This window comes from Podarcis gaigeae, assembly GCF_964106915.1.
Source record: "Podarcis gaigeae genome assembly, chromosome: 8".
In the NCBI taxonomy this organism is placed as follows: Eukaryota; Metazoa; Chordata; class Lepidosauria; order Squamata; family Lacertidae; genus Podarcis; species Podarcis gaigeae.
This window is the reverse complement of record NC_139684.1, coordinates 35,424,239-35,451,277: the sequence shown is the minus strand read 5'-3', so window position 1 is coordinate 35,451,277 and position 27,039 is coordinate 35,424,239. Positions and strand designations below refer to the sequence as shown.

General features: G+C 45.2%; 1 protein-coding gene across 3 annotated transcripts; it reads right to left on the bottom strand.

Moving 5' to 3' along the window:
- Nucleotides 1-26,618, bottom strand: SALL1 (spalt like transcription factor 1). 3 transcript variants are annotated; one of them, XM_083752326.1, is made up of 4 exons: nucleotides 21,347-26,618; nucleotides 20,067-20,159; nucleotides 5,241-8,662; nucleotides 1-1,437 (listed from the first exon to the last, which is right to left on the bottom strand). In XM_083752326.1, the coding sequence occupies exons 2-4, from the start codon at nucleotides 20,140-20,142 to the stop codon at nucleotides 997-999; spliced, it is 3,939 nt and encodes a 1,312-aa protein (XP_083608452.1). In that variant the 5' UTR covers nucleotides 20,143-20,159; nucleotides 21,347-26,618; the 3' UTR covers nucleotides 1-996. The 3 variants fall into 3 exon arrangements, with proteins under 3 accessions (XP_083608452.1, XP_083608454.1, XP_083608453.1); XM_083752328.1 differs by lacking the exons at nucleotides 20,067-20,159; nucleotides 21,347-26,618 and adding an exon at nucleotides 19,144-19,162; XM_083752327.1 differs by lacking the exons at nucleotides 20,067-20,159; nucleotides 21,347-26,618 and adding an exon at nucleotides 9,557-9,614.
- Between the last annotated feature and the right edge of the window lie 421 nt (nucleotides 26,619-27,039).

The window sequence follows — 27,039 nt, the reverse complement described above, 5'->3', positions numbered from 1 at the left end:
TCACGGGGAACATATGTACATTTTAATGAACTCGAGATTTCTCATCGTATATACAGGAGCATCTGAATTTGTCCATGGAAGGTTGATTAAGATGCTTTTTATAGCAGCACAACGTCCAGCACTTTCCACCCCATTCTCTCTCTCTCCCTCTATGTGAATATACCTACAAGGCAAAACGTTTCAAATGACCAAAAACATTTTTGGACCTCTTCTAATCATCTGCTTGCTTGTTTACTGTACAGAAACTTATTAACATCTAAGACAACTTCAGTAAAAAAACAAACCAAACCAAAAACCTCAAGCACAGTATGAAGGACAATTCAAAAAGGAGGGAGAAAGTTATGTCTTAACGCACACACCCTCCCCACCAAAAAAAAAAGCTTTTTTAATTTTAGAATAAAAATTTCAAAACCAAAAAACAAATCGAGCCTGTTGTGGAGGATGCATATAGTTGAATTTTATATTGTCCATTTTCAAATCCTGTGCGCAAATCTGTTTGGAGAATTAAACAACGTATTTGCCGATAAATCTCTTTTTCCCATCGGGATCGAAGTATACACATATACAGACTTTTTGTTACGAGGGGGAGGGGTGATGGGTGGGTGGGAGAAATGGATTACGGAGGCAATGTGTCGCCCCCACAAAAAGTTCATGTTAAACTGGATATAGAAAATAAGTTAAATGCCAGAACGAGACCACCTAGCTGAACAGACTTGCATTGCCATAAATGTTACAGCACTCTAGTCAATTAGTATTTAGTTCAAAATACAGAAGACCAAAGTTAATGCTTGCATGTGTTTGCAAAGCAAAAAAAAAAAGTTATATCACTAATAAATAAGCTGTTTTTAGAACTCTAGATGTCGAACAGGGTACAAAAGAATGTCTTTTTTAAATGTCACTTTGTCAATTCGCCCCCACCCCCCCAACTTCCAAAGAAAACAAAAACCTGCACAACCTTAGGTTGCAATATCTGCCGGAATGTTCGTAACACGTGTCCTAATTGGTTACAATCTCTTTGCCGTCTTCCACAAAGCGCGTGAAGCGGAAATTAGTCCCATTCTCGCTGCCTGCCATTTTCTCCAGACCAGCTAGAGGCGCGTTAGGTTCCGAGTTCTGGAGCTTCTCCAGACTGCCCGTCAAGCCGCTAATCGGGGAGCTGCTCCCATTGCCCAGGCTCCCAGGAATTGGAGGGATGCCACCATTCTGAATGACCGAGATCTCATTCGTCTTCATCGCCAAGCCGTTGGAGAGAGCCGCGGCGTACTGATTCCAGAAGCTGGACGGGTCTCCATTTCCCGACCTCATGGCCAACTCTTTTGGAAAGATGTCTGGGAACTTTACAGGATTGCTTCCGAGAAAAGTCATGGGGCCATCCACAGAAAGCCGTCTGCCTCGCCGGGCAGGTGTGCTGTTCCACATGTGCGTCCCCATGTGTACCTGAAAGAGAGACTGGTTAGCAGCAGCAGGCGTTATTTTCACGGCGGTCAAAAATACCTGAAAACACTGCATCGCCATTGTTGGTTCTTGCTGTCTACAGAAGGGGTGGGGAATAGCTTTTGAGCCCATGGGTCACATTCCCTTCTAGGCAACTGTCCAGGGGCCACAAGCCAGAGACCAAAGTGGGTGGAGATATATAGAAATATATGCACAGTTTTGCAAAGTGGGCAAGTTTCTACACACACACCTCTCTCTCTTGGTCCTCAATCCAGGCAAGTGAGAGGCATCATCAGAGAGCAAGGATACATTCTAGCCAAGCAAAAAACAACCCCTAAAGGTGATATCAAGCAATGCTGGTGAGGGTTATGGCTTGAGAGGGAGGAATATGACTGAAGGAGGGTGTCCTGTGGCACGGCATATTTGGGCCTTGGGTCTGAGATTCCCCACCCCTGATCTATAGCAGATAGATGGTCAGCTGGCAGGCTGCGGGCAGTCTATGGCACTTCAGTTTTCCCTAAGCCTAGTTTGAAGACGTATAACACAGGCACCTTGCTGAAGTTATGTAGGATTGGCTCTGGTTGGTGTCTGGACCATGTAGGAACTCTACCAGAATTCCCTCAAGTTCTGTGACTGAATAAAGGTGGGAAGGGAAAAGAGGCAGCAAGCAAACACCAAGAGGAAGGTTCAAACAGCCCGCCTACGCTTTGCACTTGCCAAGGAAGGGGGTTGGGGAAACAACATTGAAAGTTGTGCAAAAATAGAGCTAGTTCACACCTTTAATGAGACATCATTCTTTGGGATTTCAGAGGCAAGAGAACCACTGAAGTACCTGTTTGCTGGGCATGCTATGCCTGGGTTCTGGTGCCAGAACAGAGCACCACCCAGCTCTACTGTGGAGCTTAACCACTTTGCAGGGAAGCCCTTTATACTGCAATATACACTTTCATTCCTCAGATCATTGCCTGGATAGCAATGTGTGCGTGTACCCCCCTTCCTAGAATACAGACATTGACCATTCCCATTCTAGAAGGCCATGCGAAAGGCTAAAAGGTTAAAATTCCTCTTTTTAATCAATAACCAACGACAGCTCATCTGGTTCAACTAACAGCCTAAGTTTCTCCTGCCTACAAGATGGACTTTACAACCCCTCACTTTTATTAAATGTGTTTTGTCTAGCGTGGCCATGCACAGTTCGATCTATTTTCGCCACCCACTGCCATCACAATGCCAACTACTTTATTAGACACCCCTTTCCCTTATAAATGTCCAGTTAAACTGGTTGAAAGAATCCTCCACTAATTGCCCATTGGAGAGCTTAACATGTGCAGGCTGGATGCCCTGAAAGTAGTTATTCATCTTGTATCGCCTCTGCAAAAAATCTCTAGAGGAAAAGACCATCTGCAGGGGGTGGAGGGGAGATGCGCATTTTAAAGTGCTTCACCAGTGTAATATACAGTCCTTTGGGGGGGGGGACACACAGGTACGCATACCCCTAAACATTTTGTGAATTTAAGTTTGGCCTCACTGAGGGGCAGTATTTCAATATGAGTAGGAAAATGGGAGTACCCCTAAACATTTTTTTTAAGAAAAAAAGCACTGGTTATATAAATGAAGCACATTTGCTTTTTCAACACATGCCAGTAAGAAACATCAGCTAGATTTGCAATCAAAACTAGGATCTTGCTTATATTTAGGACTTCATGGTGCTCTGCTTTAACATTACGAAAAGAGTAATTTAACTGTAACAAGAGGATTCTTTTGCTGTATATATACAAAGTACACTTTCTGAGTGTCTTTAATTGGGGAGTCTATAAAATTCTGTATTCATCAAAAAGTGGGGGGGGGGTGAAGTTTGAAAACACAAAACAGTGATTAGATTAACACAGATGTATGCAAATATGCTTCTAGCTGTTATGCATGGAAATAATTGGCCAGGAACTGAGAATACATTCCTGGGTGCAGCCTGAGGTGGATGCACAGGAAGCCATCATCTTGCTAAAGCTAAGGTGATTAGTGCCTGGATAGGTGATGACTTAGAAGCCACATGCACACTCCAGTGTTAGAAACTAGTCAGGCACCAGGTGTGTTTTGTGGGTGCAATTGCGACCACATGGAGATCTCTGGATACCAGGTTGGTGACGGGGGAAAGCAAAATGTCACTAAGAGAAGGATTTGAAAGATTTTCCTTGAAGCTTGTATTTGTTTTATTCTGCATTGTTTTATCTGATGTTTTAATGTGTTGTAAACCACATTGAGATTTGTTCTATGGAATATAAATAGGTAACCAAATGAAATGAAATAATAATGATTTTAAAAAATCAATGGGGGGGGGAACGACACTTAGACAATTCATTGTGGTAATTGTAACCTAGGTTTAAGGCGCCATTTGGTGATTAGATTATATATCTTAGTTTCTAACACTGGTACACTCCCATGGGTAATGTAGGGGAATAAGTTGGGTTATGAGAAAAGAAATAAACATTTTGGGCAAATGAGAAAAAAGATTACGAAATTCACTTCACAGAAAACTGTTGTGTGCTACTTTGAGTGGCCTTCATCTGGAAAGGCAACCTATAAATATTTTAAAATAAATAAATAGCACAGTGGAGGCTGGTCCACTAGGCCAATCTGGGACACTGCCTGTCACCTTCCTACTCTTTAATCTCGGTGTTGCCCTTACAAAACTCAACAGGGAGGAAGACGGGGACAAAACTAGAATTATTTGGCTCTGCCAATCATCGGCTCTGGCACCATCTCCTGTTGGGCTCCCTGCCTTCTGCCCCACCAGGCATCTGACACCATTGATACCATATCCAAAAACAGTAGAGATGAAGGATATTGAGGTCTGGGAGCCTTATCTTCTGACTGATGGAAGCAATACCCAGATTATCTTTCTAACCTGGAGTTTCAGCAGAAGCAGCAGCTTTCCCCCTCCCTTTCCCATTTCCCAAAAATCATAGTTGAAAGTCCTGGGGAAAGCAAACCAATCCTTCTCTTTATAAGTAGATGGGGTAACGCATGGTATAGTCATACACACATATTGACACCCCACACAGCTTTTGCCTTAGCATCAGTCCCCAAAACAGAGCTTCCTGCTCCTTTATATTTGCCATCAGGTATCAGTAATCTGAGGGCAATGCCCCTCCATTGCATGCAGCAAGCACCATTGCTGGGTGTGTGCATCACAGAACCATAAAAGGATTGAAGAGGTCCGTCTAAGAACACGTGCTACAAAACACAATTTGGCCCAGGTGAAAATGAGTGTATTCCATTCACAATTTACATGGGAGTATCAGTGTACAGGAAGGGTTTAGGCTTGCCATGTAAAAAATGTGGAACTCTCCTGAAGACTGCAGACAAAAGACAGGATGCACAGCATGAAATGCAAATGCCCAATTTACACACAATGCTAGACCATAATTTATTAAACCATGGTGTAGTGTCATGTGTGAACCAGCATGTTCTGCCAACAAACCTGAATCTGGAGCCATGACTCATGGGTGGCTTACAAACTTTGGTTTCTTGTAATTGTTGCTTGGCCTTAGTGCGCTAACCCAGCACCCTTCCCTTAACCATGGTTTGTTTGACCACCCCACCCAAGACACTCAACCAAACTACAAAGGAATAAGTCAGAAGTTGGAAAACAGAAACAAGAGGTGACTTGTTTTGATCATCTGTGGGAAAACTTGCGGTTTGTTGAATAAACCATGGTTATGCACAAACCAGGCCCAAATATGTCAAGTGCAAGTTGATGCCAAAAGCAAGACAGAATATTATGACTATAGAGTTGGGGAGGGAAGTACCTTAAGATTGCCTTTTGTTGTGAAAGCTCTTCCACATATAGTGCAGGCAAAAGGCTTCTCTCCGGTGTGAGTCCTTTCATGGATCTGCAAAGCGCTGGAGGATGAGAAGGTTTTCCCACACGTGTTGCAGTAGTGCTGCTTCGGCGTTCTTCTGGGGAGAGCCGGAAGCAAGACTGGCGATGTAGCTGAAGGTGGCAGAGGCCCCGAAGGAACCAGGGCAGGCGACATCTCTTTGCTGTCCTGAGGAGCACTGTGTACAAAACCGTTAACCTCCGTCTTTATCAGAGACGAGAGTGAGTTAGCGGGCATCGCTGACGAAGAGTTCTGATTGGGGCCAAGGGTTGAATTGGGTTCAAACAGCTGTGATGGTAGATCTCGCATTTGATGTGTCAACATATGCTGCTTCAAATTACCCTTTGTGGAAAAGCCACGATTGCAAACTGTGCAAATAAATGGTCTCTCTTTGGTATGACTTCTGTAATGAATGTCCAAGGCACTCTGACATGCAAACGTTTTGCCACAAATGTCGCAGGCCGTGTTCTTCAGCTTGCCTCTGTCTCGGAAAGGAAACAGCATGCTCAAGGACTCTTCCTTAATCATTTTCTCGGGGTTGCCAGACGTCAAATCCAAAGCACCACCGTTTGCAAGGGCTGGAGGCCAACCGTTGGCAAAATCGTTCAGTAACATTTTTGGTGGTTTCTCTTCGATGCACGGCGACTTGTGGTACTCAGCCGTGCTGTTGGAAGGGGACAAGGCCTGCATGGAAGAGGTAGACTCTGAAATAGCAGGACTCCCAGCACTTTGGCTTTCCATATCGCCACCAATGGATGACGAATCATTCGTCATGATGTCCCCTTCCACCGACCCATTCTCAACAGATTTTAAGCTTGCTTGAAGCTGCTCAGCAAGCCCCGCATTTATCATCTTCATCTGATTTTCTAAAGCAGCAATACTTGACATTTCCAGTGGCAATGGGGAAGATGATAAACTATCTTGAGATGCATCAATGGATTTCGGGGTATCTGGTATGCTGCTGTCAGGACAGTCTTCCATGTTTTCATCAGAAAAGTTATCCAGATCATCAAAGTTCTTCTCATCAAAAGAACCCGTGTCAGATTCCATCGACTCGGGATAGTTTTCTGTCACAGGTGTGTTGGGTATCTGTCCGCCCATGTGCATCCGGATGTGCTGCTGTAGCACAACGGCATTGGTGAACTTTTTCTGGCAGATCGGGCAGGAGTGTTGCACTCTCAGCGGGGGCATGGCACGGTGAACGCTGTAATGGGTCTTGAGATTTCCTTTTGTCGTAAAGGCGCGGCCACAGATTTTGCACTTAAAGGGCCTTTCACCAGTATGTGTGCGATAGTGCATTTTCAAAGCACTCTGGCAACTAAGAACTCGGTGGCAAATGACACACTCATTGGGATCGGTTGCCTTTTTGTCAATATTTTCCACTAGCTGCTGCAGTTTGGAGGTCTCAGAGGTCGGCGTTGCGTCCAGCAGCCCCCCAAATGGAAACTTGGCCTTAAATTGCTCCGACATGAGAGGCATCAGTGGATTGGTGAAAGTGACCACATTGATGGAACCTGAATCTGCTGCCGGCGAGGTTACAGAACTGCTAAGACTAGCAGAGGCGCTGGGCATCTGGGTGCCTTCCTCTGGCTTGTCATTGGAGGAGAGCAAGGGGCCCGCCTCCCCTTCAACTAAATGCCCATTGGAGTTTTTCCCAGCAGGATCAATGGAGCCAGAGTCACTTTTCACAGAACATGGGGGACTAGATGAAGGGTGAGTGATGGGAATAGGCTGAGGCTCCTCTGTTTTGATAAAAGGGGTCAAGCTCGGAATTGTGGGAGGAAGCGGTAGGCCAACTGACGTCGTCAAAGTGGATAACACTGGCTTGCTGTCCAGCCAGCTTGTTACAGGCTTCTCGGGCGGTATCGACATTCCATACGGGATACCTGTGCTTGTGGGAATATTGTCCAAATGCTCTGGCACAGGGTACGGGTTCATTTGAATGTGAGGGTATTTTTCTTTATGACGCTGAAAGTGGACTTTTAAGTTCCCCTTGGTGGAAAACCGGTTTCCACAGATGTTGCATTTGAACGGCCTCTCCCCGGTGTGAGAACGCAAATGGATCTGCAAGGCACTGTCGCTCCCAAACACTTTCGCACAGAACCTGCATTTATGCTTGAAGAATGCTTCGTCTGAAGCACTTTTCGCTTCGAAGGTGGCCAGGCTGGGGGGCTTGTTTTTCCTTTGCTGAGCCAGGGCAGCCAAGGAGCTCAAATCCTCTGCAGGCGTTCCAAGACCGGACAAAGGATTGGGGAACACAGAGTTGCTAGGGGTGGGTTGAGGTAGAAGAGGGTTCGATACAGGGCTTAATAAACTGCTTATTGCAAAAGCTGGTGAGGACGCCGCCGTCACTGGTGGGCTGCCAAGCTGCGGGCCACCAGCATTTGTAGCCCCTTTGTCAGAGGATGGTGCCGTAATTGCCACTGCAGATAGGTTAATATTTGGAGATGAGCCGCTACTGGATGGAATTGCCGGGTTGCCAGGATTGCTCTGAGGTAGCTGTATAGGGGGCAGTTGCTTCACACCACTGATGCTGGCAGACTGGCTAGCTAGGCTTTGTGCCAACCCAGCCGCCGCAGCCAGCTGCTGAGATAAATGGGAACTTAACGTGGACAAGGGGTTGGCAGATGTTCGTAACGTGCTCTGAGAGGGGCTGGGAGACGTTGGCAGGTCCACGTTCTGCGAAGCCAGCAATAATATTTGGTGACGAATTTGTTCAATCAGCTGCAACTGGTGGATCTGTTGCTGCTGCAATGCCAACAGTTGCTCCATGAGGGAAGGGATGGCCAGCTTGCCAGCCGAGGCGCCATTGCACCGCGCCTCCTGCGAGAACTGGGCGACCGCCACTTTCGTGCTCTGAAGGTTTTCAATGATGACGTTGCTGTTGATGACCGAGAAGTTGCCTAGCGTTGTCAGGTCCCCTATTTGAGGTAGAGAGGTTGTGATAGCTGAGGTACCCATGGTGGAGCAGTTACCACTCACAACGCTATCGCTGGCGCTCTGGGAACTGCCGCTAGTGCCATTACTAACACCGGAAGCCTCCATGTCCATGGATTCTTCTTTGTCAAGTTTGTTGTTGAGCTCAGGATGGCTGCTGCGGTCTACTTGATCCATGTTATTAACTGTGTCATTCCTCTGCTCGTCAGGATTATCAGTAGGGGAGCTGGGAGGGCAGGCTTCAGAAGGAGAAACAGGATTTTCATTCACAATTAAAACTAATTGATTTTTACTACAGTTCTTCTTGTGTTGCAGGAGATCCGATAGTTCAAAGAACTCAGCACAGCATCTGCCACAGACGTGGGCATCCTTCGCCTTGGTGGTTCGATTTGTTTGACCCTTCTGCGTGTCTCCTAAAACATCAAGGCAAAGGGAGGGGGTAAGAAAAAGAGCAAGATTAGCAACTGAGCAGAAACACAAATCTGGTCTGTAGGATAGGCGATGTTAAGATTTGCTAGAGCGCACCTATCTCAAAAAGGTTTTCTGCTTAGTCTTCAACCACCCCTTCACTTTCCTACACTCTTTGCTTGTGTCCCCAACTTCTGCCTGATATTTCTGGTACCTGTCCATGATAAATAAGTTACTTTCCCTATTTCGTGAGTGACTTAAAAAAGAAGTCAATGTGCAGCCACATGGTCTTAAAGCAGGGGTAGCCAATGTGGCCCCTTCCAAATATTTTGAGCTACAACTCCCATCAGTCCAAGTTGTCATGGTCAATAGTCAGAGATAATAGGAGTTGCAGTCCATCTAGAGAGCAGCTTGTAGACTGTATTTGGCCTAAACTCTCAGGCCCCTTCTAGATGATCCCTAGAAATTAAATTTCTGGATGAGATGGGGCAAAAGATGCAATTTGACTTCTGCACACACGGAGGCAGCCAAAACGAAGAGCGCCGTTTAGTGCACCAGGCACCATTTCACATGTTGTGGCCGATTATGTTTGTATTCAGCACAACATATTGTTGATTCATTCCATTTTTCCTCCATTCTTTAGCCTTGTTTTTATGTTATCAGGTCAGGCTACTGTAGAGTAAAGGAATATTGCACACAGCATGCAAATAACAGCATTAACTGGGTCTGCAAAGGAAGGTGGGAGGTTCAGGCAGTCAGTACTGGTGCCAGAATTGGGGTGTTGGAAGCTACAGAAAGAGCATGCAAATTTCCATCTAGGGATTGTGTGTCCCGCTTCCCTAGCCTGTAAATATCGCTTCCTAGCAACAGTGCATGGCTTCAAGCACCAGAGGAGAAACCTGTAGGCCTTGCATTGCATTTTTCTTTTTCCCTCCAAGACATTTTGGTGAGATCTGCCACTTTCTCCCACTACCAAGACAGACCAAGACTGGCCATACATGTGAAAAAAATCAATATTGTTACTTCACAGAGGTTGCCCATGACTGATTTTTAAGACTATACAAGGGGTGCTTTTTATGGCTACCTGTGTCTCAGATGATCATTTCCTCCAGATAATCCATCAAAAGATAAAATAGTATGAACCAAAGACATTGGGGCATAATGAAATTCCATAGCAAGGTATTGATTTCCAATGTTTCATACTGCTTATTGCCTAGTTGTCCACCGAGTGGCAAATCAAGCATTTGAAGGACTCATTAGACTCTCAAGCTCCCCGTCAACCTTGTTCATCCTCAACTGATTCAAAGATATCAGTGACAGTCACCCCGTCACTAAACTAATTTGTAGTCGTTCAAGGTCCCAATCAGTTGCTGACAAGAAAGAATGGGGTGGGGGGAGAGAAGGGTGGGGGGACACACATATCGCCCAAGCTTCAGGTTGACATGAACGAGAAACAAACAAACAAGCTAGCTTTCCCATTCCTGCATAACTCAGAGCTAACTCTGATCCTCCTACAAAGCATTGGTTTTCCCTTCCAAAGTTCACCCCACAGCATCTAAAGCCTTCGTTACACATAAAATGGGAAAAAATGAGAAATCCCTTGTCAAAGAATAATATTCATATTTTCACAATCAAGCATTTGTTGCCTAATCCTACTTATGATGCTTACTTGAAGACCGCAGAGTCCTTTCCACTCTGCTATATAGCTCCACAAGCCCCTAAGTCGCCCTCAACATGTTATGCATTTTTTAATTTGCTAGTCAATTGCTTCATCCAGAACTGCAGGTCCCCAGCACAGATTTCCACACTTACTCCAAAGTAAGCCCCACTGAATTCAATGTGGCGACTTCTTCATAAGAACGCTTAGGACTTACATCCAACTAAATGTGCTTAGGATCGGGGTGTTAAGTTGCCTTTTATGATGCCAATTCTAACCTCAGTGGTACCAGTGTAAATCTCTGGGTAACCCCATTGTGAGTATACAAGATCCCACAACTGCCTGCAGTCATTGTACTTTACAACCATGGAGATTAGATCAGAGTATGACCTCATATCTATAAAAGCAGCATTAAAAACTTTACATTTCTGGGAAAGGGGGGGGGAGAGAAACCATCAAAGGGGGGGGGGAGAAGATGAGCTGTTAAGAGAAAATGTTTCTATACAATAAGAAATCAATCTGGGTTGTTAAGGTTGATAACCCTCTGCAATCTCCCTTGTCTGAGTGCATATCAAAACTATTTGCTTTTAACTCTTGTCAATTGTTTAGCAGATAACTCGGAACCTTTCATTAGAAAAACCCCCTTTCATTTCATGTTTGTTATCACTGGTTGCTCCCTTTTCTTATCGCTGAGATCCATTTGTAAATTAATCGTTACAAAAAGAAGAAGAAGCCTCTGACTTCAAACTAGCTGATCTTATTCAAAAGAAAGGATGGTTCCCTATTGTTTTCTCAGCATGAGGACACAGAATTTGGTTGTACAGATTGTGTGTGGTCAATTTAGAAAGCCAGGGAAGGGTGGGGGGAGCTCGTTTAATTCAAGGATTACCTCCCTGCCTGTTTTGCTGCAACACTAAAATCAGATAATAGGTAGTTTCCATGACTTCCAAATTAAATCTCAGAAGAAAACGAACATTAAAAGTTCCTGGGAAAAAGGGGGGAGGGTGAAGAAGGGTTTGCTTTTACAAGTTAAAACTGATCCAAGTTTACACAGCCATTGGACCCACCGAGAGTGAAAAAGAACTGCACTCGATTTCCTTAAACAGCAAATACTTTCGAGTTCTGCATTTATACAGAATAGTAAATGAACTCGATTCAAGATATACTATGGAGCAAATATGCCATACAGTCTTTGCATTATTTTCTTTTTATAAAAAAAATGGATACCCCTCTACAAAAGTTTTTACTGGGAAAGGATAATTATCAATCCATTTTAAAATAATAATATTTGGTCGCCCTGCCTCTTGTCACATCCTAGCATATTAAGGCTGCAATTTTGGTGCTTCGCTTCATGGGCGTAAAAAAAGGTAAGGCGAAATATTAAATGCAGTCTATTTGCATACACTGCTTTAGTTATTTCCCTGTTTCGTGCAGAATAAAATATATAGATCCATCGTGACAAACATTCCATTTAGAGCATTGTATTTTGACAACCAATTTCAAATGAGGCATCCATTTTAGATGCTTATTTTAAAACCAGGGAATCCAATTCTGAATATAGCCGACCGAAAATGTTATTCCTTTCTCTCTTCCACATTTCCATATGTAATGGTGATGTTTCCATCTACTTTTACAGCCAATTATGAAGGAACAAAAGCTATTCTGTTTGTTCACACATTTTCAACAAAATGCATTAAAACTATTATGTCAGCATGTTCTATTAAGCTCCACATTCAGTCGAAAATACTTTTCAACCAGATCACATTTATCAAAACATAAAGCCCACTTTAAAACATGGTTTTGCTTGGTCAGCTGTGCTTAGACAAATAATGACAGATTCAAAACTAAATAACTTGTGGGGGGGGGGGGGAGAAGAGAGAAATCAGAAAACCAACTGATGATTTGTACACATGACAGTGGATTTGCTTCAAATATTTAGCACGCCTGCACTGAAAATTAAAACCTGTTCCATTTCCCTTTCTTCACCCTTGCAGAAGATTATTATAATCCTGGTTTACAAAGGCCCTGTTATTTTACCTGCCTGATACTTCGCTGCACACAAAATGCAACACATGTCCTCCATGTCAAGTTGCAGCGCTCGCTATTCTTTCGCTACCTTAAGTTGCAATGCTCAGCACAACACGTTCCAGTTACAGGATTTAAAGTACCCATCGCTTTTTTAAAAAATATAGTAATATTATACTGCACTCATAAGGGCCAGTTAAGAAGAAACAAAACTGAGAGATTTTCTCACAAAACCTGTACCAAAAGACGTATGCCAAGGAAACTTTATTTCCCCAGCGTTAATACCTAGTGATTATTTTTTCCTCAACAAATTTGATATGTGCATGCTAAATATTCTAAAACTGACACTGGCATTGTCTCCTCTTACCACTGTTTGGCACACACAGGGGAAAATGCTCACATGCTAATCAGGAATAACCTAAATTCACAATTGCTTCTCAGGTTCATTAAAAACAACACGCTTAGAAATTTCAGAAACTGAAATACATTACAGCTTAAAGCAGCTTCCACTCTTTTAAAGTCATATCTTTTTCAAAAAACCCGAAAACCCGAAATGAAACAAAAATTAAGGCAGTGTTTCCTTAACGGCTTTTTAATCAGAGTAATTGGCGACATGATGAACCAAAGCAACTGTGCCTATCACCTGACAGAAAGATTTAATCTTTTATAGATCTTGTTAAAAAGAAGCATGATAATATATCTGCAGGCAGCACTTTTGAAATGGAAAATTCAAAGAGATGTATTTATATCAAGATGTATTTATAAGAAAATGAAGTTTCAACAGCAGACGCCTATTTTTTAAAACAGAAAAAGAAAAATGCCACCCAGGAAACTTTGCTTTCTAAGGCCTACATCCACCAATCAAGAGCAGGATCAATAGGTTCCTACAAAAACTGCAATAATTCCGCTGCTAACCTTAACTATTCATGCCAACTTGATTGCTTTCTCCAAAGGGAGAAATTTTGAACTGCTTTGAGGCAAAAACTTCAGAAGAAACATTCAAACATTCAGTCATCTTCCACAAATCTTGGGAGAGAGGGAACCCCTTTCGCTCTAAGTGTCTATCTGCAAAGCAATGAGACTGAACAAGGCCTTTCCACTTTATGAATAAATATTCTTTGGAATGCATTTCTCAACATTCACAGAACAACTTCACATTGATATTTCCATTACAAGAATAAAGTTTACAGATAAGTTAGCATATACATATGCAAATCAAGGCCAAACGTAGTCTCTTCCTTCTCGTAACTAATTTAAAAACTAATTTAAAAATGAACTTGGGGGGGGGGGATATTCAAACATTAGTAGAGGCATTATAGGGGCAATATATTAAGAATATATACCCTATCTCCCCAACAGCTTCCATCCTTCCCTACAACAACTAGCAAACAACTATTGCTACCATCCCTTTGAAACCCCTCAGAAAAGGATTCTTCCACCCGAGATCAAATACACAGACGCGCCTTTCAATTAACCCAATTGTTAATTGATTTGCACTGTTTAAGAGCATTTCTATTTTTAAAAGCCGGGAGACGGACCTACCTACGTAGCTACTTAAAATAAAAGAACTCTTTCCTACAGTTGGTTCAAAACGAACACTAGGTGGGGTTCCTGCTGCAACAGTTTCTCCCAAAAAGTTGAGAGCAGTTTCATTGTTCCAGTGAGAAACCAAAGAGAAGGGGAAAGAGAGGGGGGAGAGAGAGAAGCAATATCTAAACTTTGGCTATGCAAACATTGGCAAAGGAACAAGAAACCAAATCCCTGTTGTTTGGAGTGGGGGGGGGGAGGCAAAGACGCTGTGGCAACTGGCTGTCAATCCCCTCTTTGGGGGTCTGGCGTCCAAGGGGGTGACAAGGGAATAAGAGTTAGCAAAAGAAGCGAGGCTGATAAGGTGAAGCTAAAATAAACTAGCAGCTTCCTGCTAAGCGCCTGGTAAGACTCTATTTGGGGGTCACCGGCAAGATATTGAACTGCATATTGTGATCTGAACTTTGTCACCTTTGACTGGAAGGAGGCTGGCAAAGGTTAAAACATCCAAACACTTCGAGGTTTCCCCCTAGCACGGATTGGCCAAACATCCCCAACTAATAGCCCTCTGAGCAAAGCCACTGCTGGGAGATAAGTCTGGCTTTTTGGCTCTCCCCCCCCCCCCGAAAAAAGGACCAAAAAATATATCTGAGATATCACTATCCACTTTTGGAAAAGGTAGAAGAGGCGTTGATTGGGGCCCTCTCTCAGGTTGCCTTTACCAGCAGTTATCTGGAAGTTTCTTCCCACAATCACCCTCCACCAGCTTATTATCAATTTATTGCATCTCTCCCCTCCCTTCTCCAGCTGATACCATTTGCCACAGTGATCAACAAAAAGGATGTTTCTACACCTAAGAAGTCCACCCTTCTGGAAAGGATCTTTATCTGGAGTCAAACGGGGAGAAAAGTAAAGGGAAATCTATTGAAACAGCTACTTTTGGAAGTCATTGCACAAATGTTAAATGAGGTTTCTGAGGACGCAAAACATGCAGCTCAGAAAGGGGCAAAGGACGATATTTCGCGAACACAACCCCAGACTCTCAAAATTGTTTCACATTGATTGTATTACTGCAACTTTAACACATCTGTACAAGAGCAATTGCCATTCATTTAAAACAAGATTTACTTCTGAATCAAAGTATTGAGGGCCGTTCATGAATTATTCTTAGCATTTCTGCCTGTATTGAACTCGTCTCAAATATTCTGTTTTGTTAAAATGTAAGTACATACGCAATTGTCCAAAAATAGTTCAGTCTTTTGAAAAGAAATGCCTTATCCTGTAATAAAGGGGGGGGGGGAGAGAGACCATTGTTCAGCAAGCCTGATTTCAAACGGTGTTAATTGAAAATGTAATTAATTATAACTTGGATAATTATGTCAAATGTGTAGATAGTCAGGGTAGGTTAATAGTTCACCATGAAGCCCAGAGTTTGTGTTTGCCATGCCCAAAGGGAATTGTTAGCACCTTGTATCCTCTGGACTATCCTTCTGTCCCAGTCTCTGCAATAGACTGAATAACTCTGCTCCAGAAATACTGCTTCTGTGTTAAGATTAGGCCATTACCCTCTTTAAATAAAAAAAAGCTTAAAGGGGGGGGGTAGTAAACAGCCAACTCTAAATGTAACAAGTATTCTAAAAACCTTAGACAGCAGTGCAATCCCACACATGTCTCCTCAAAACAAGCCAAACTGAATTTGAAAAAGGCTTAGTCTCAGGTAAATGAGGATAAGATTAGAACCCTAAATTTGAAGAAGCAACTCTTCAGCTGTATATTTTCCCCAACAGCAGCCAATGACTTGTTGAATACAATTTATGTCTGGAACTCCAGATGTTTGCTCTACCGTTTCCACTGTTAGGGAATTTTTTTTTTCGCCTAACAGCACCAAAACCGTTCCTAATTTTTTTCAGCAGCACAAAATGAAAAGAATGAGAAAAGGCCAGCAGAAGTTTTAATAGCAAAGCGTCAGAAAAGGTACCTGTATAAAATTCTCAGGGAAAGTTGGATAAAAACTAGGCCACAGAAGGGCAAGTGTTTCTTTAAATAAATAAAAGAAGACAGCTGCAGGTCGAGAAATTTCTGAGATCTGAATTCTAAAACAGATTACTAGAGGGGGGAGTGGAGAAATAACCAGAAAATGAAACCAGCTCTAAATGGGCAATTCTATGACATTTTATTTGTAAGATATATAATTTGTTTTCACAGCAATTATGTCTAGATTAACAGTGATAGAAAACACCGTGCTTTCCTGAGCTTTTAATTACCCTGCCTAATCTCAGCTTGATAAGAGTGTATGTGTGTCTGTGAATGCATTTATATGTATATATATTTATACATATATGAAAGGCTGTGTACAATTTTAGGGCATCAAAATATAGGTCATATAGTGAAGGAAACTGTCCATATTGAAGGCTTTAGCAGCACCATTGTATACCAATATTATTACAACACTCAATCCTGTTAACACTATTACAAAATATAGCCTCCAGGCAACTTAGTCAAACTTATTGTCCAAGCATGTAAAGGGAGCCATAACCTAAATCTATTACCAGTAAGGAAGGGGAGGGGGGAGAAGAAGAAAGACTAAGATAGCTGTTAGAAATGCTAACTCTTACAAATGCTTTCCCGAAGAACAATGAACTAGCAAAAAAAGGGGGGGGGTTGAGAAAAACTGGCTTGCATTATATAGTTAATTCAAGTGAGCTAGTGACTAAAAAGAGCTGGACCAGTATTGTCTTCGTATCATTGTGCTTTGATGAAATCTAGTTATTTTAAGCACATCAAGTTAGCAACAGGCATGAAAACTCCCTAAGATGAATTTCCTCCCTAACTCTGCAGCAGGGTGGTTTTGGAAGAGGCGTACAAAGAAAACGAATCCAGAGACTAAAATATAGAGGGTGGAGAAATGTAGCTAGCTAGGTCTTAACAAATCAAAGATGCCTTGACCTATCAAAGAGTAGTAGAAATTTTTATTCTTGTGGGAGGAAGCAGTCCCCTCTCTTGCACCCAACAAGGTAAAGATAATAAACTTGCTTATTCCTATCCCTGATCCAGCTTGAAGACCACAGAGTTCTTCTTTTGGAGCTCTTGTCGAGAAATAAAGATAAAAAGAAAAAGGAGCAATCTAAAGTGTATTCTTGAATTTTCAACCTGGAGTTGGTGGCAGAAAAATAAAGTTGCAAAATATATGTGCCCAACCGATTTATGAGAAGAGAGTTTAGATAATAAACTGAAGGGACATCAACTCATCCAAAGTGAAAAGAAAAAGGGCAAGAAGTTTTCTTACAAGAATTCCAACGCATGTCAAGAATTTGCGAAAGGATAGGACATGAATTTTTGTTTTTGTTTTTTTAAGATGCCAAAAAGTTGCCTTATAATAAAACCACCAAGGGACACTTTCTTTCCAGGGAAATAGAAACTTGCTTGCAGTTCCTTTGGCACAATTTGTTGCCGAACTTTTCTAAGGTCTCTTCAGTACAAAAGGGAGGGAGGGGGAGAATGAGGGATGAGGATATGGTAGCTGATGGAAACGGGGAGAAATACTAAAAAAGAAAGGAAAAAAAGTGGGGTGGTGGCATAAAGCTGGCATGAAAAGGACAAATGAAAGAACTTCCATGCCTTCCGCACTGGCTGCCCTGATCTGGGTGATGCTGAAAGGTTCGGGGGGCTAGAGGGGGCTTGTCTGTTGACTGCTACTTTTAATGACGAAGCTGGGGGTTTAAATGGGACTGTGGGAGAGGCACAGCTTCTATTGGTGACTCACTCCACACAGACTCTTGCAGATCACCCCCCTGGCCAAATCCCTTAAGACAGACAGAAATGTGCTCTGGAAACGTGCAGGGTGTTTGTATATGTGTGTGAAGGCAAGAGGGGGAGGTCAGGGAGAGTTGTTAAAAAGGAGGATTAGGACTGTTTCCTTGCAAAAATAAAAAAATAAAATTGAAGAGCTCTCGCACTATATATATATATATATATATATATTCTTTCTATATAATTTGTATTATTGGAAACACAACATGGTCACCATCCTTCTGTGAAGATTTTTAGAGTCAGCTTTTATCGGGCTGCCCACTGTCCTTGAAGTGCCACCCTAACTGCACGTTTGAAAGAGAGCTGGGCAGAGCAGGCCATCCTCCTCCACCACCAATTTCTCTCTTTTTACAGCCTCTCTCAACCCCCCTCCCCACGGGAAAAAAGTGTAAAGCAACCACGCATTTTGCATACTTTACATGCGGACATTGAATCCACTGACAAACTCACGCGCATTATCTGTTGTGTATAGAAATTGAAGGAGATGAAAAAGATTTTTCCAAAACACACACGCACGAAATAAGAGTTACCACAATCCAATTCGCACTTCTGCAAGTGCCGTGAACTCAAGAAAGGTTTACTCCCGAGTAAGCCTCCTTGGGAAAAGTACTCCGTCCACAAACATCCTCCTCTCTCTTGCCATCCTCCCCTAACGATCCTGGCCACCTTCCATTGCTTCTTCGGCGGAGGAGGAACGGCGGGTCGCGCAGGGACGCTCTCCGTTCTTAGGTTTGCCCCAGTGCCTTCTCGCCCCTCACTTTCCTCTGCTAAAAACAAACGGAGAACTTTGCATCTCCTGCTGACGATCCGAGCATAGCGCACCCCCCAAACGCCGCCGCCACCCCCCCAAAACAACTTTGAAGCAAGAGACACGCTGCTGTGCCCTCCGCCTCTGCCTGCAGGAGAAACTGACACGCCTGGCATCGAAAAGAAAACTTTCCTTTGGATTCGGGGCTTTTCCACAACAAGCCCCCACTTTCTGCTGATGATCCACGCACGCAGCGACAGGCCTCTTCGCTGGCTTCGCCGCCCCCTTCCCCAAATTCAGCAACTCACCCGGTTTTCACAGGCACAGGTAAAAACGGGGGCCCCGCTCTCTACCCCCCCCCCACACCGCATTATCAATACCAAAAGCATTACAAGGCAGGCCGCCACATACCGAGATACGCGCGCGCGCACACCACTTTAAATGGAAATTTCCCACGATCGCCAAAGTCTCCCGTGCGCGCCGAAGCACCTTTGGCATACACGCCCCCCCCCCCAAAGGCAATCATAGCCGAAAGGGACAAACTCGAACACAGATCCGCCGCGACGATAAGAAAATTCAACGCGAGAGTGGAGCCCGGCGGAGCAGAAGCCGAGCCGGCCAGCTGGGCACGCCGAGGAGGAGAGGGGGATGAAAGAAATGAAAGAGGAAGGAGTGCATCGCGCCGGGTGCCAGGAAAAGGAGATCTCGCTCTCACTCACCCATCGGGGCCAGCCGGGAGCGAAGGAGGCGCTGCCAACCCCCCCACCTAACCCGCTGTTGGAAAACGTGGGATTAAAAAAACACACCCCTTTTTAACTTCCTCTAAAATTCACGTTGGAGAGAGGAGGGGGGAAAGTTGCAATATTCCAGGGTAAAACTCTCAGGCAAGGCTGGGAAGGGAAGCCGAAAAAACACTCCATAAAAAATAGGGGGAGAGAGAGATCTTTGGATAAACTATGTTTTATTTTAAGATTCAGGCCCCCAGAGATGCACCCCCTGAAAGATAAGGGGGGGGCGTCAAGGTCCTGCGCATCTTTCCCTAAAGGGGAGGTGGGGAAAGAGAACTCCCCAACTCCGCTTCCGATCAACGTGCGAGTGGCAGCGTGCGTGTTCAGGGAAGGGGGGCGGTGCGGCTAATTGAGAGAGATCCGGTCTCCGCTTGCCAGATCGAAAACGATCCAGCGAGGGAAAGATCCACAGAGGGCAGCGACGGGGCTTGAGGAGGGGGGCGGGAAGAGAGGAGGAAGGAAACCACCCAGGACTCGAACCATCCGCAAGAAGTCACAACTCCAGCTGATCAACTTCACGCTCTTGCTTCCAAAGTCTCTCTCTCTCTCTCTCTCTCTCTCTCTCTCTCTCTCTCTCTCTCTCTCTCTCTCTCTCATCCCTCCACCGTCTCTAACCCCGAAGGTAAGTTTGTTCCGATTGTTTGTGGGGGGATCCATAATCGCTTTAACAAGAAAGAGATAGACATATATCAGCGTTCTATGGGTCGGAAGTGAGGGAAATCGCGCGCAGGACAGAGCGAGCGAGAGCGATTTCTTCCTTTTTTTTCTTTAAAAAAAGGTCCCCCCTCCCTTAAAAAAAAGCCACCCCAACAAGACGCAACTGCTCACCCCCCTTTTTTTAAAAAAAAGCTCACCATTGCGCTGAGATCTCGAGGCCAGCTCGGGGTCGGTTTGGAAGTGCTGCGGCTTCGCCTGTTTCCTCCGCGACATGCTGGCGCAAACATCAGCTGGGGCAGAATAAAAAATTACTAAAAAAAAATCTTCTCAAAATTACGGAAATCGAGCCTGGCCCCCCTCCTCCTTCTCCTCCTCCTCCTGGCGCTTCCCCTCCCTCTCCCGCCTCCTCCCGCTTGCCCGATCCTCCGCGCACCGCGCATGTGTCTTACTATAATTGTGATTATCAATAATGCATTGCGATTAATCATACAGGGGGCTCTTTGAAAGGCGATTGGCACAGGGCCAGCTCTATTCAAACGAGCTCGCCTTAATCAATTAGCCGCTGATTTGCTGGAGACCCTTGTCTCTCCGCCGCTCCCGCCCAATGAGCCGGCCCATGTGGCAAGGGTTCCACCCGCTCCACCCCCCCCCCCCCCGCTCGCGCGCTCTCCACCTTCCCCAGCCTAACCAGAAAAGCTGTTTGGATACAGTTTTTAACCCTCTTAGCAACCAGCTGGGACTGAGCACGCCGCTCCTGTTACTATAGGAATGCGCTCCAACCCCCCACAACTTTTCTCTCTCTTTGGCTGGGGATCCTTCCTCCCGTTCCAGAAGTTTTGCTTCCCTGCCCCCACCTTCCTCTCTTTTTTTCCCAAGGGGGGTGGGAAATGTTATCCTATTTCAGCCAACTTTTAAGTGTTCAATGTTATCCTATCTGAGCCAACTTTAAAGTGTGGGTTTAAATCCTGTGCCCTGCTTACTCAGAAGTAAGTCCCACTGTTTGCAATGGGGATTGTTCCCAGGTAAGTGTGCATGGCATCGCAGGATCTTGGGGAGGAGGGAGGGTCTTCTTCCTTCTTGAAAAAAACTGACCCGATCTCAACCCTGCATGTTTTCTCTCGGGAGCCTCCCGGGCTTCAGGGGGACTTACTTCCGAGTAAGGATCGTATCTTGTTAGAAGAGCGTTCGGCTTTCTTTTGATGCAAAAGAAAGAAAGAAAAGTGGCTTAGGCAAAAGGCGAATGATGGTCTCCACTTAGTTAAGACCTCGGGAACTGGGGGTTGGTCCTGAGAGGCGACGAGGGCAGCAACAGAGAAGTGGGGAGACGGGTCGAGGAAGCATCTCTGCTGCTGCCCCCATCGCCTCGCCATCGCCCACGCTGGAACAAATAGCACCGATTCATGGATAGCTGTCATTTTAAAGTTTCGGTTTCAGAGCAATATTTGAGGACTTTCGAAGCAAACCAACCCAGTAATACCTTTGGTAAATCACCTCCGGTCTCGTCTTCTGTATGGATGTCTTTTGGCTAATGCCGCCGCAAAAAAACAAGAAAAGGGGAAAAGTTCCATTTCTTGGATTTTGGTATGTGTGTGTGTTTTTAGCAACTCCCACCTTTGCTCCCTCCCCCCTTCCTCCTCGCGCCCCTCCTTCCTCGCCATCCATCACGGGCCCCGAAGGGTGCTGAAAAGAGGAAGCTCGCCCGCTCGCCCTTTAAGCCTCGCGCCCTCCCAGGACAATCGCGGCAAACTTTTTCGCTCGCTCGCCCGGCGGTGGCGGCGGCCAAGGGGGCGGGGCCGCTTCCCCGCAGCTGCGGCTGGCGTTGGCTGAGAGCGGCGTCAATCACCCTGAGCAGGCGGCTGGACGAGGTTGGTGGCGGAAACGACCGGGCTCGTCTCCCTGGCGGAATCCTGGGGAGGAGGGGGCGGGGCCAGGGAGGAAGGGGGCGGGGTCTCGAAGGGGAAAGGCGATGGCGACAGCCGCACGCTGCACTTTTCCTTTGCTCTTCTTTCTTCCCACTCGTTTGACAGGCTGTGCCGTCTTCTACCTGCTTACCCGGGCGTAAGCCCCATTGAGCTCAGTGGGATTTACTTCTGAGTATACATGTGTATTGGATTGCGCTTTGAAGTGCTCTTTTGGTTACATATTAACTGACTTTCCCTTTTTGATCATTTCCCCTCACTTCCCGAGCAACTAAAGTTTCTTTGCTACTCTTTAACTTCCTTTTTCTCCCTTTCCTAGCCTTGTTCATTTTTCACCTTTCTCTCCTTCCTCCTTTTAATCATCTGATGTGAATTTCTCCTATAAGTGTTTATAATGGGTTGATTTTTCTTAAAATCGCAGAAGACCAATAAACTGATGTGGACAGTGTGTGTCTTGTGTGGGGGTGTGTTTGTATACATGGTGCCGGACATGTTCCGAGAGGAGACTTTGCTATCCCTCGGGCTCTTCCTTATCTCTTCCCATCATCTGCACCTTCCCTCATCCTTCTCTCCTCCTCTCCAACCCCAAAGAATTGCCACTCCTGCAAACAGCTGCTTTTTATTTATTTTTTTAAAAGCCACAACTTCGGCGTGTGTTTCAGGAAAGGAGAGGAGAGGATCCCTTTTGTGCCTAGAAGAAGAAAAGAGGTTTGAAAACCTGGCGATCCTCAAAGCGCTTAACTCTTAAGCGGCCTGCGCTTCTTCTGCTCCGGATTGAGTGACTTGCGGGTCGCAGCCTGAAACGGCCGCGTTCAGGCAATTCGAATCAACGGATAACTTTATACGATTTTTTTTTAAAAAAAAGTTATGGGGCAGGGAAAGCCTACGAAGTTAATTTCCCCTCCCGATCTGGTGTGCTTTTGAGGGATCGGTTCATACTGTGTTGGGAATCGCCCTGTGCGCTGCGCTGCTTGCACAGAAGGAACCGATCCTCCGGTTAAAAGGTACCTAGCGCGCTTTGGGAAACGCGGCGTCTTAACCTGGCCGCGTAGCGCCATGCTGAGCGCATCGGCCTACTGATAGCCGTCTAGGTCTGGATTCCACACGCGCGCGCATCCGCAATGGGTCCCCGCCATCTCTCCCCGTCTCCTGATCCAGCCTCAGGCTCCCAACGCCAAAGCATGTGGGGCTGGACCCATGGGTCCCTTCCTACCCTCTCCAACAACCGCCACGCAACCATCCGAGCCTCAAAAATGCTCAGCGCCTTCCAGGCTCCAGAACTTTGGGTACCGGTTCCCCAAAACGCTGGGTGCTCAAGGTTTTTCGTAGGGGGCCTCTCTCTCCCTCTTGTCCCGTACACAAAATAACCAGCCTATCTCTCACGCACCCCGGCAGCAGTTTAAAAGATTTCGATCCGTTCTCAACTCGCATTAAGCCCCGAGCTGACACTGGGATCCTGGTCCTGTAACCCTTTGGAGAGGTCCGCTCCTCTTTCCTCACCCAGCCACAACTCCGCCCTTCCTTCCTTCTCCTCCTCCTCCTCTTTTCCCACCCTTTCCTCCGGCTTATTTACTCTGTGATTGAAACGACTTCTTTCCCTGGGTATCAATATTAACAAACTCTCTGTAATAGCAGACGCTTGATCAAATACAACTCATTACAATTTCAAATGAGCCCGTTAAAAAAGGGGGAGGGGGGCTGGGTGGAAGGAAAAGATTGCCCTCCTCAGTTGGCCCAGTCTTCATCCCCACCCCCATTCCAAAAAGAATCCTCGCTTCTTTTAATTTAAAAGAGCTAAAACCCTGATAGCGTTTACCAAGTGGGTGGGAGGCGATGCGCACCTCCAAAAGCATAAAGGCGTGCTGGCCATTGGATAGAATTGGGCGATGCCTCTCTTGCAAGGATCTCTCTTGGAAGTGTGTGTATTTCTCGATATTGCTCGCTTCTTCTCCTCCCGTCTCTCCCCCCCCCCCCCAACAGTGGTTTCTTGGGTACAGTAAGAGTTTGATCAAAAGACAAACGGAGCCATCAGCTTGAGAAGATGTTGAAAAATGAAGATAATAACGCGCTCTTCGGATGTCATTATTTTGCACTGAATATTTAAAGACATGCTTCGGCAGAGATGAATATACTCGGGCAGGGAATCAGACACCACCTTCGTCCTCCTGGGCGCGCCTCTCTCCTCCTTGTCAATTTCAACCGGCGGAGAAACTTACATACTGTTGTTCTCCGTGTGTTTCCCTAGACACAACACTCGTAGGAGCACACCTATTTACACACCAGGTCGGTACGCTTTCCCGATTCGGGATTGCCTTTGGCCAAGCAAGTCTTTAGGTCCCTTCCAAGTTCTTGCAAGCTAGAGACGCGCTGGAAATTAACTCGCATTTGCAACCACATTACACAAGTTTGGGGTGGTGGTGTTGTCAAATAGCTTGCTTCCCCCACACCGCCTCTTTTCTTTCCCAAAAGTTCTTCCCCATAGGATGCAACGAGACATTATCTTTTGACATCGCACCTTTTCTTTTTTTTTACTAGACCTGCCAAAATAAAATTTCCAAAAAAGTGTATTTCTGATTCAGACTTCCCAGGGCGCTTAAAATACGACCAAAGTTCACAATGGCCATTAATATATATACATATATATCGATATTTGAAAGAGATCTCTCCAAACTATCAAGAAAAATGAGAAAGCTGCAGAAAGCCATTTAAAGTGAAAAACAAGCAATTGGAGAAAGTTGAGGTTTTTCTTTTTAATCATTTCCCAGCAGAAAGAAAGAAACAAAAAGAAATTGCCTGGTGCTTAATTTAATCCTGTGCTGGCATCCTCGGGAGAAAGCCCATGGCATTCCATGCGATTTACTTCCAAGTAAACATGCCTACGTTCGGACTCCAAGGATGGTTATTTCTTGCTGGTTTTTCTTCCCTTTTGCTTAGGGTATGTCTGGAGGGGGTGAGGGGGGGGGTTGCTCCGAGGGAGGGCGGGGGGTGAAGGGCTGTGTGTTAGGAGAAAACAGCGCTGTTTTCACGGAGAAAGAAGAATCGGCCTTTATTGTATCCTGCGAGCAATCATTCAATTAAACGTCATTGCTTGGAACAGGAGTTGGAAGTGTTTACACACGTAAAGACCGCGGTCTGGTCCCCTCCCCCATCCCCCAGGGAGATGGCAAAATGCAAGAGATTTCACCCCCTCTCCAAGATCTCCTCCTCCTTCACCCTGAGGATTTGAAGGGTCTGTGAAGGTGGGATCACTCTCTTCAATGCAAATCAAGCCCGCGATAGGAGAGACAGCCGCACTGGGGGATCGATCGCGCGGAGGGAGTCTTGGAAGGAGCCTGCAAACACGGGGATAATTTGCAGCTCAGGCCGGCGGAGAGAGGCAATGCGACGCACCTTTGCTCCGGATCATTGTTCTTACGCTTCGGGATCAGGCAGAGCAACCTTTACCGCTCAGGGGTTAAAAAGGCACAGAGCCCGCGCGGAGTTTAATAATGAAGGCATCGCTCCGCGGCCAGAGAGCGGGTGGGTGGGAAAGCCCATTGATTTTCCCAGGGCGATTTCCTACGCCGCTTCCCGGTCTTGAAAAAATCAGCCGCGATTTCTGGCGTTTGTAGAAAACACACTTCACTTCTCTCTAAGTTTCCATGCGCCTCTAGCAACTTCTGAGGAAGACATCTTCCGGTTGACTTCAAAATGTCAAAAACGTTATTAATATCAACATGTATATATCTATATCTATACACACACACACACACATATACATAAAATAAAATTTAATTTTCAAAATTTGAATTTAAAATACGCACACCCCAAAATTGCACACATTTCCACCGAAGCGTTTCTACAACCGCCTCCGTTGTGAAACAGGCGCTCACGAATCCCGCAAAGCCATCAGATTAGCTCGTCATCGCTGCAGAGCAAAAATAGGAGAATTTATTGGCATTTATTTACTGAAGTCATTACAGACTACATTGCGGGAGATGTCAAAAATATCCCACGTTGCCTTTTTAAAATTTTGCGCATGCATGTGAAGGGAAAGTAGGAAAATACTTTCTACAGTGTTATTTTGTAAAATATTTTTCGCAGTTATGTTAGCGCTTGGGGGGGGGGAACGCGTGTTGTTAGTTGTGGCCCGAGAGAGAAATCAGTTAAGCAAAATCGCCATATCAATATCTGGTTTTGGGGGAATGTTGGGCAAATTTATTATTCTGCAGTGCTGAATTTAACCTTAACTGTGCAAAAAAAAGACCTATGTCAGCCTCCGTATCTTGAACAGACAAGAGACTTCCAATATAAAGAGAGACGAATAAATAAAAATGGGAGCTTCGGCGCTTTCAAAGATGCACATCAAACTTCCACGAGAGACTTTGGAGTTTGCTCTGTTGCTATCCCAGAAGATGCAACGAAAATTGTTTCCTGAAATTGCCTGTTTCCCTATCAATCTCCCGTGATCAAGCGGTTCATTTCAGCCCCTCGACTTTGACAGAGGAGGGGTGGGGGAGAGAAAAGGGGGCGGGAGAGATGACCTCCCTCTTATTTTAAGCGGGCCGTCGATAGCTCCACTATCCCCCTCCTGTCCCGTCCCCCCCCCCCCTCTTTTTGATTTATTTTCTAATGATCATCCTGCAGAACGCCAGGGCCAAAATCGAATGCTTCGCCATTATTACTGACAACTAATAATTGATCATTGCTCAGCCAGCTCAGCTTTTAGCCTTATAATTGAATCATAAGCAATGTCAATTGAGGAGAGGGAGAACAGGTGGGGGAAGCACCCAAGTGAAGGAGGTGCTTACCTAAAAACCCCCCACAAAAAAACCAAACAAACACGAGAAAGGGATGAAATTGACCAGTGTGATAAGCAGTGAAGAGTGAAAGCATTTTACTCAGTGGCCTCCCCCGCCGCCCCCCCTCTTGTTGGCTTTTCTCGCTTTTGTTTTTTGCCTGCTCGTTTTCATACCTCAGCTGCCCCCGGATCTTGGATGCAAACTGATCATCTGGAGATTTACAGCTATCACATCCGACCTGCAGAGGGAAATAATCAGATCGGCCCAAATCAATCAGACTCTTGTACGGAGCCTTCTTAATTTGCTCTTTTCCGCTGTTTTATTACAGTTCTGGTATGGAATATGCTTGTTTCAGGTGAGGAGGCAAACGTTCCAGAAGGACGATGTCAGTTTCGAGAGGTACAAATTGTGGGCTAGGCTAATCGGCTGGAATGGGAAAAAGGCTTACCTGCGGTACAAGATACTTTAAG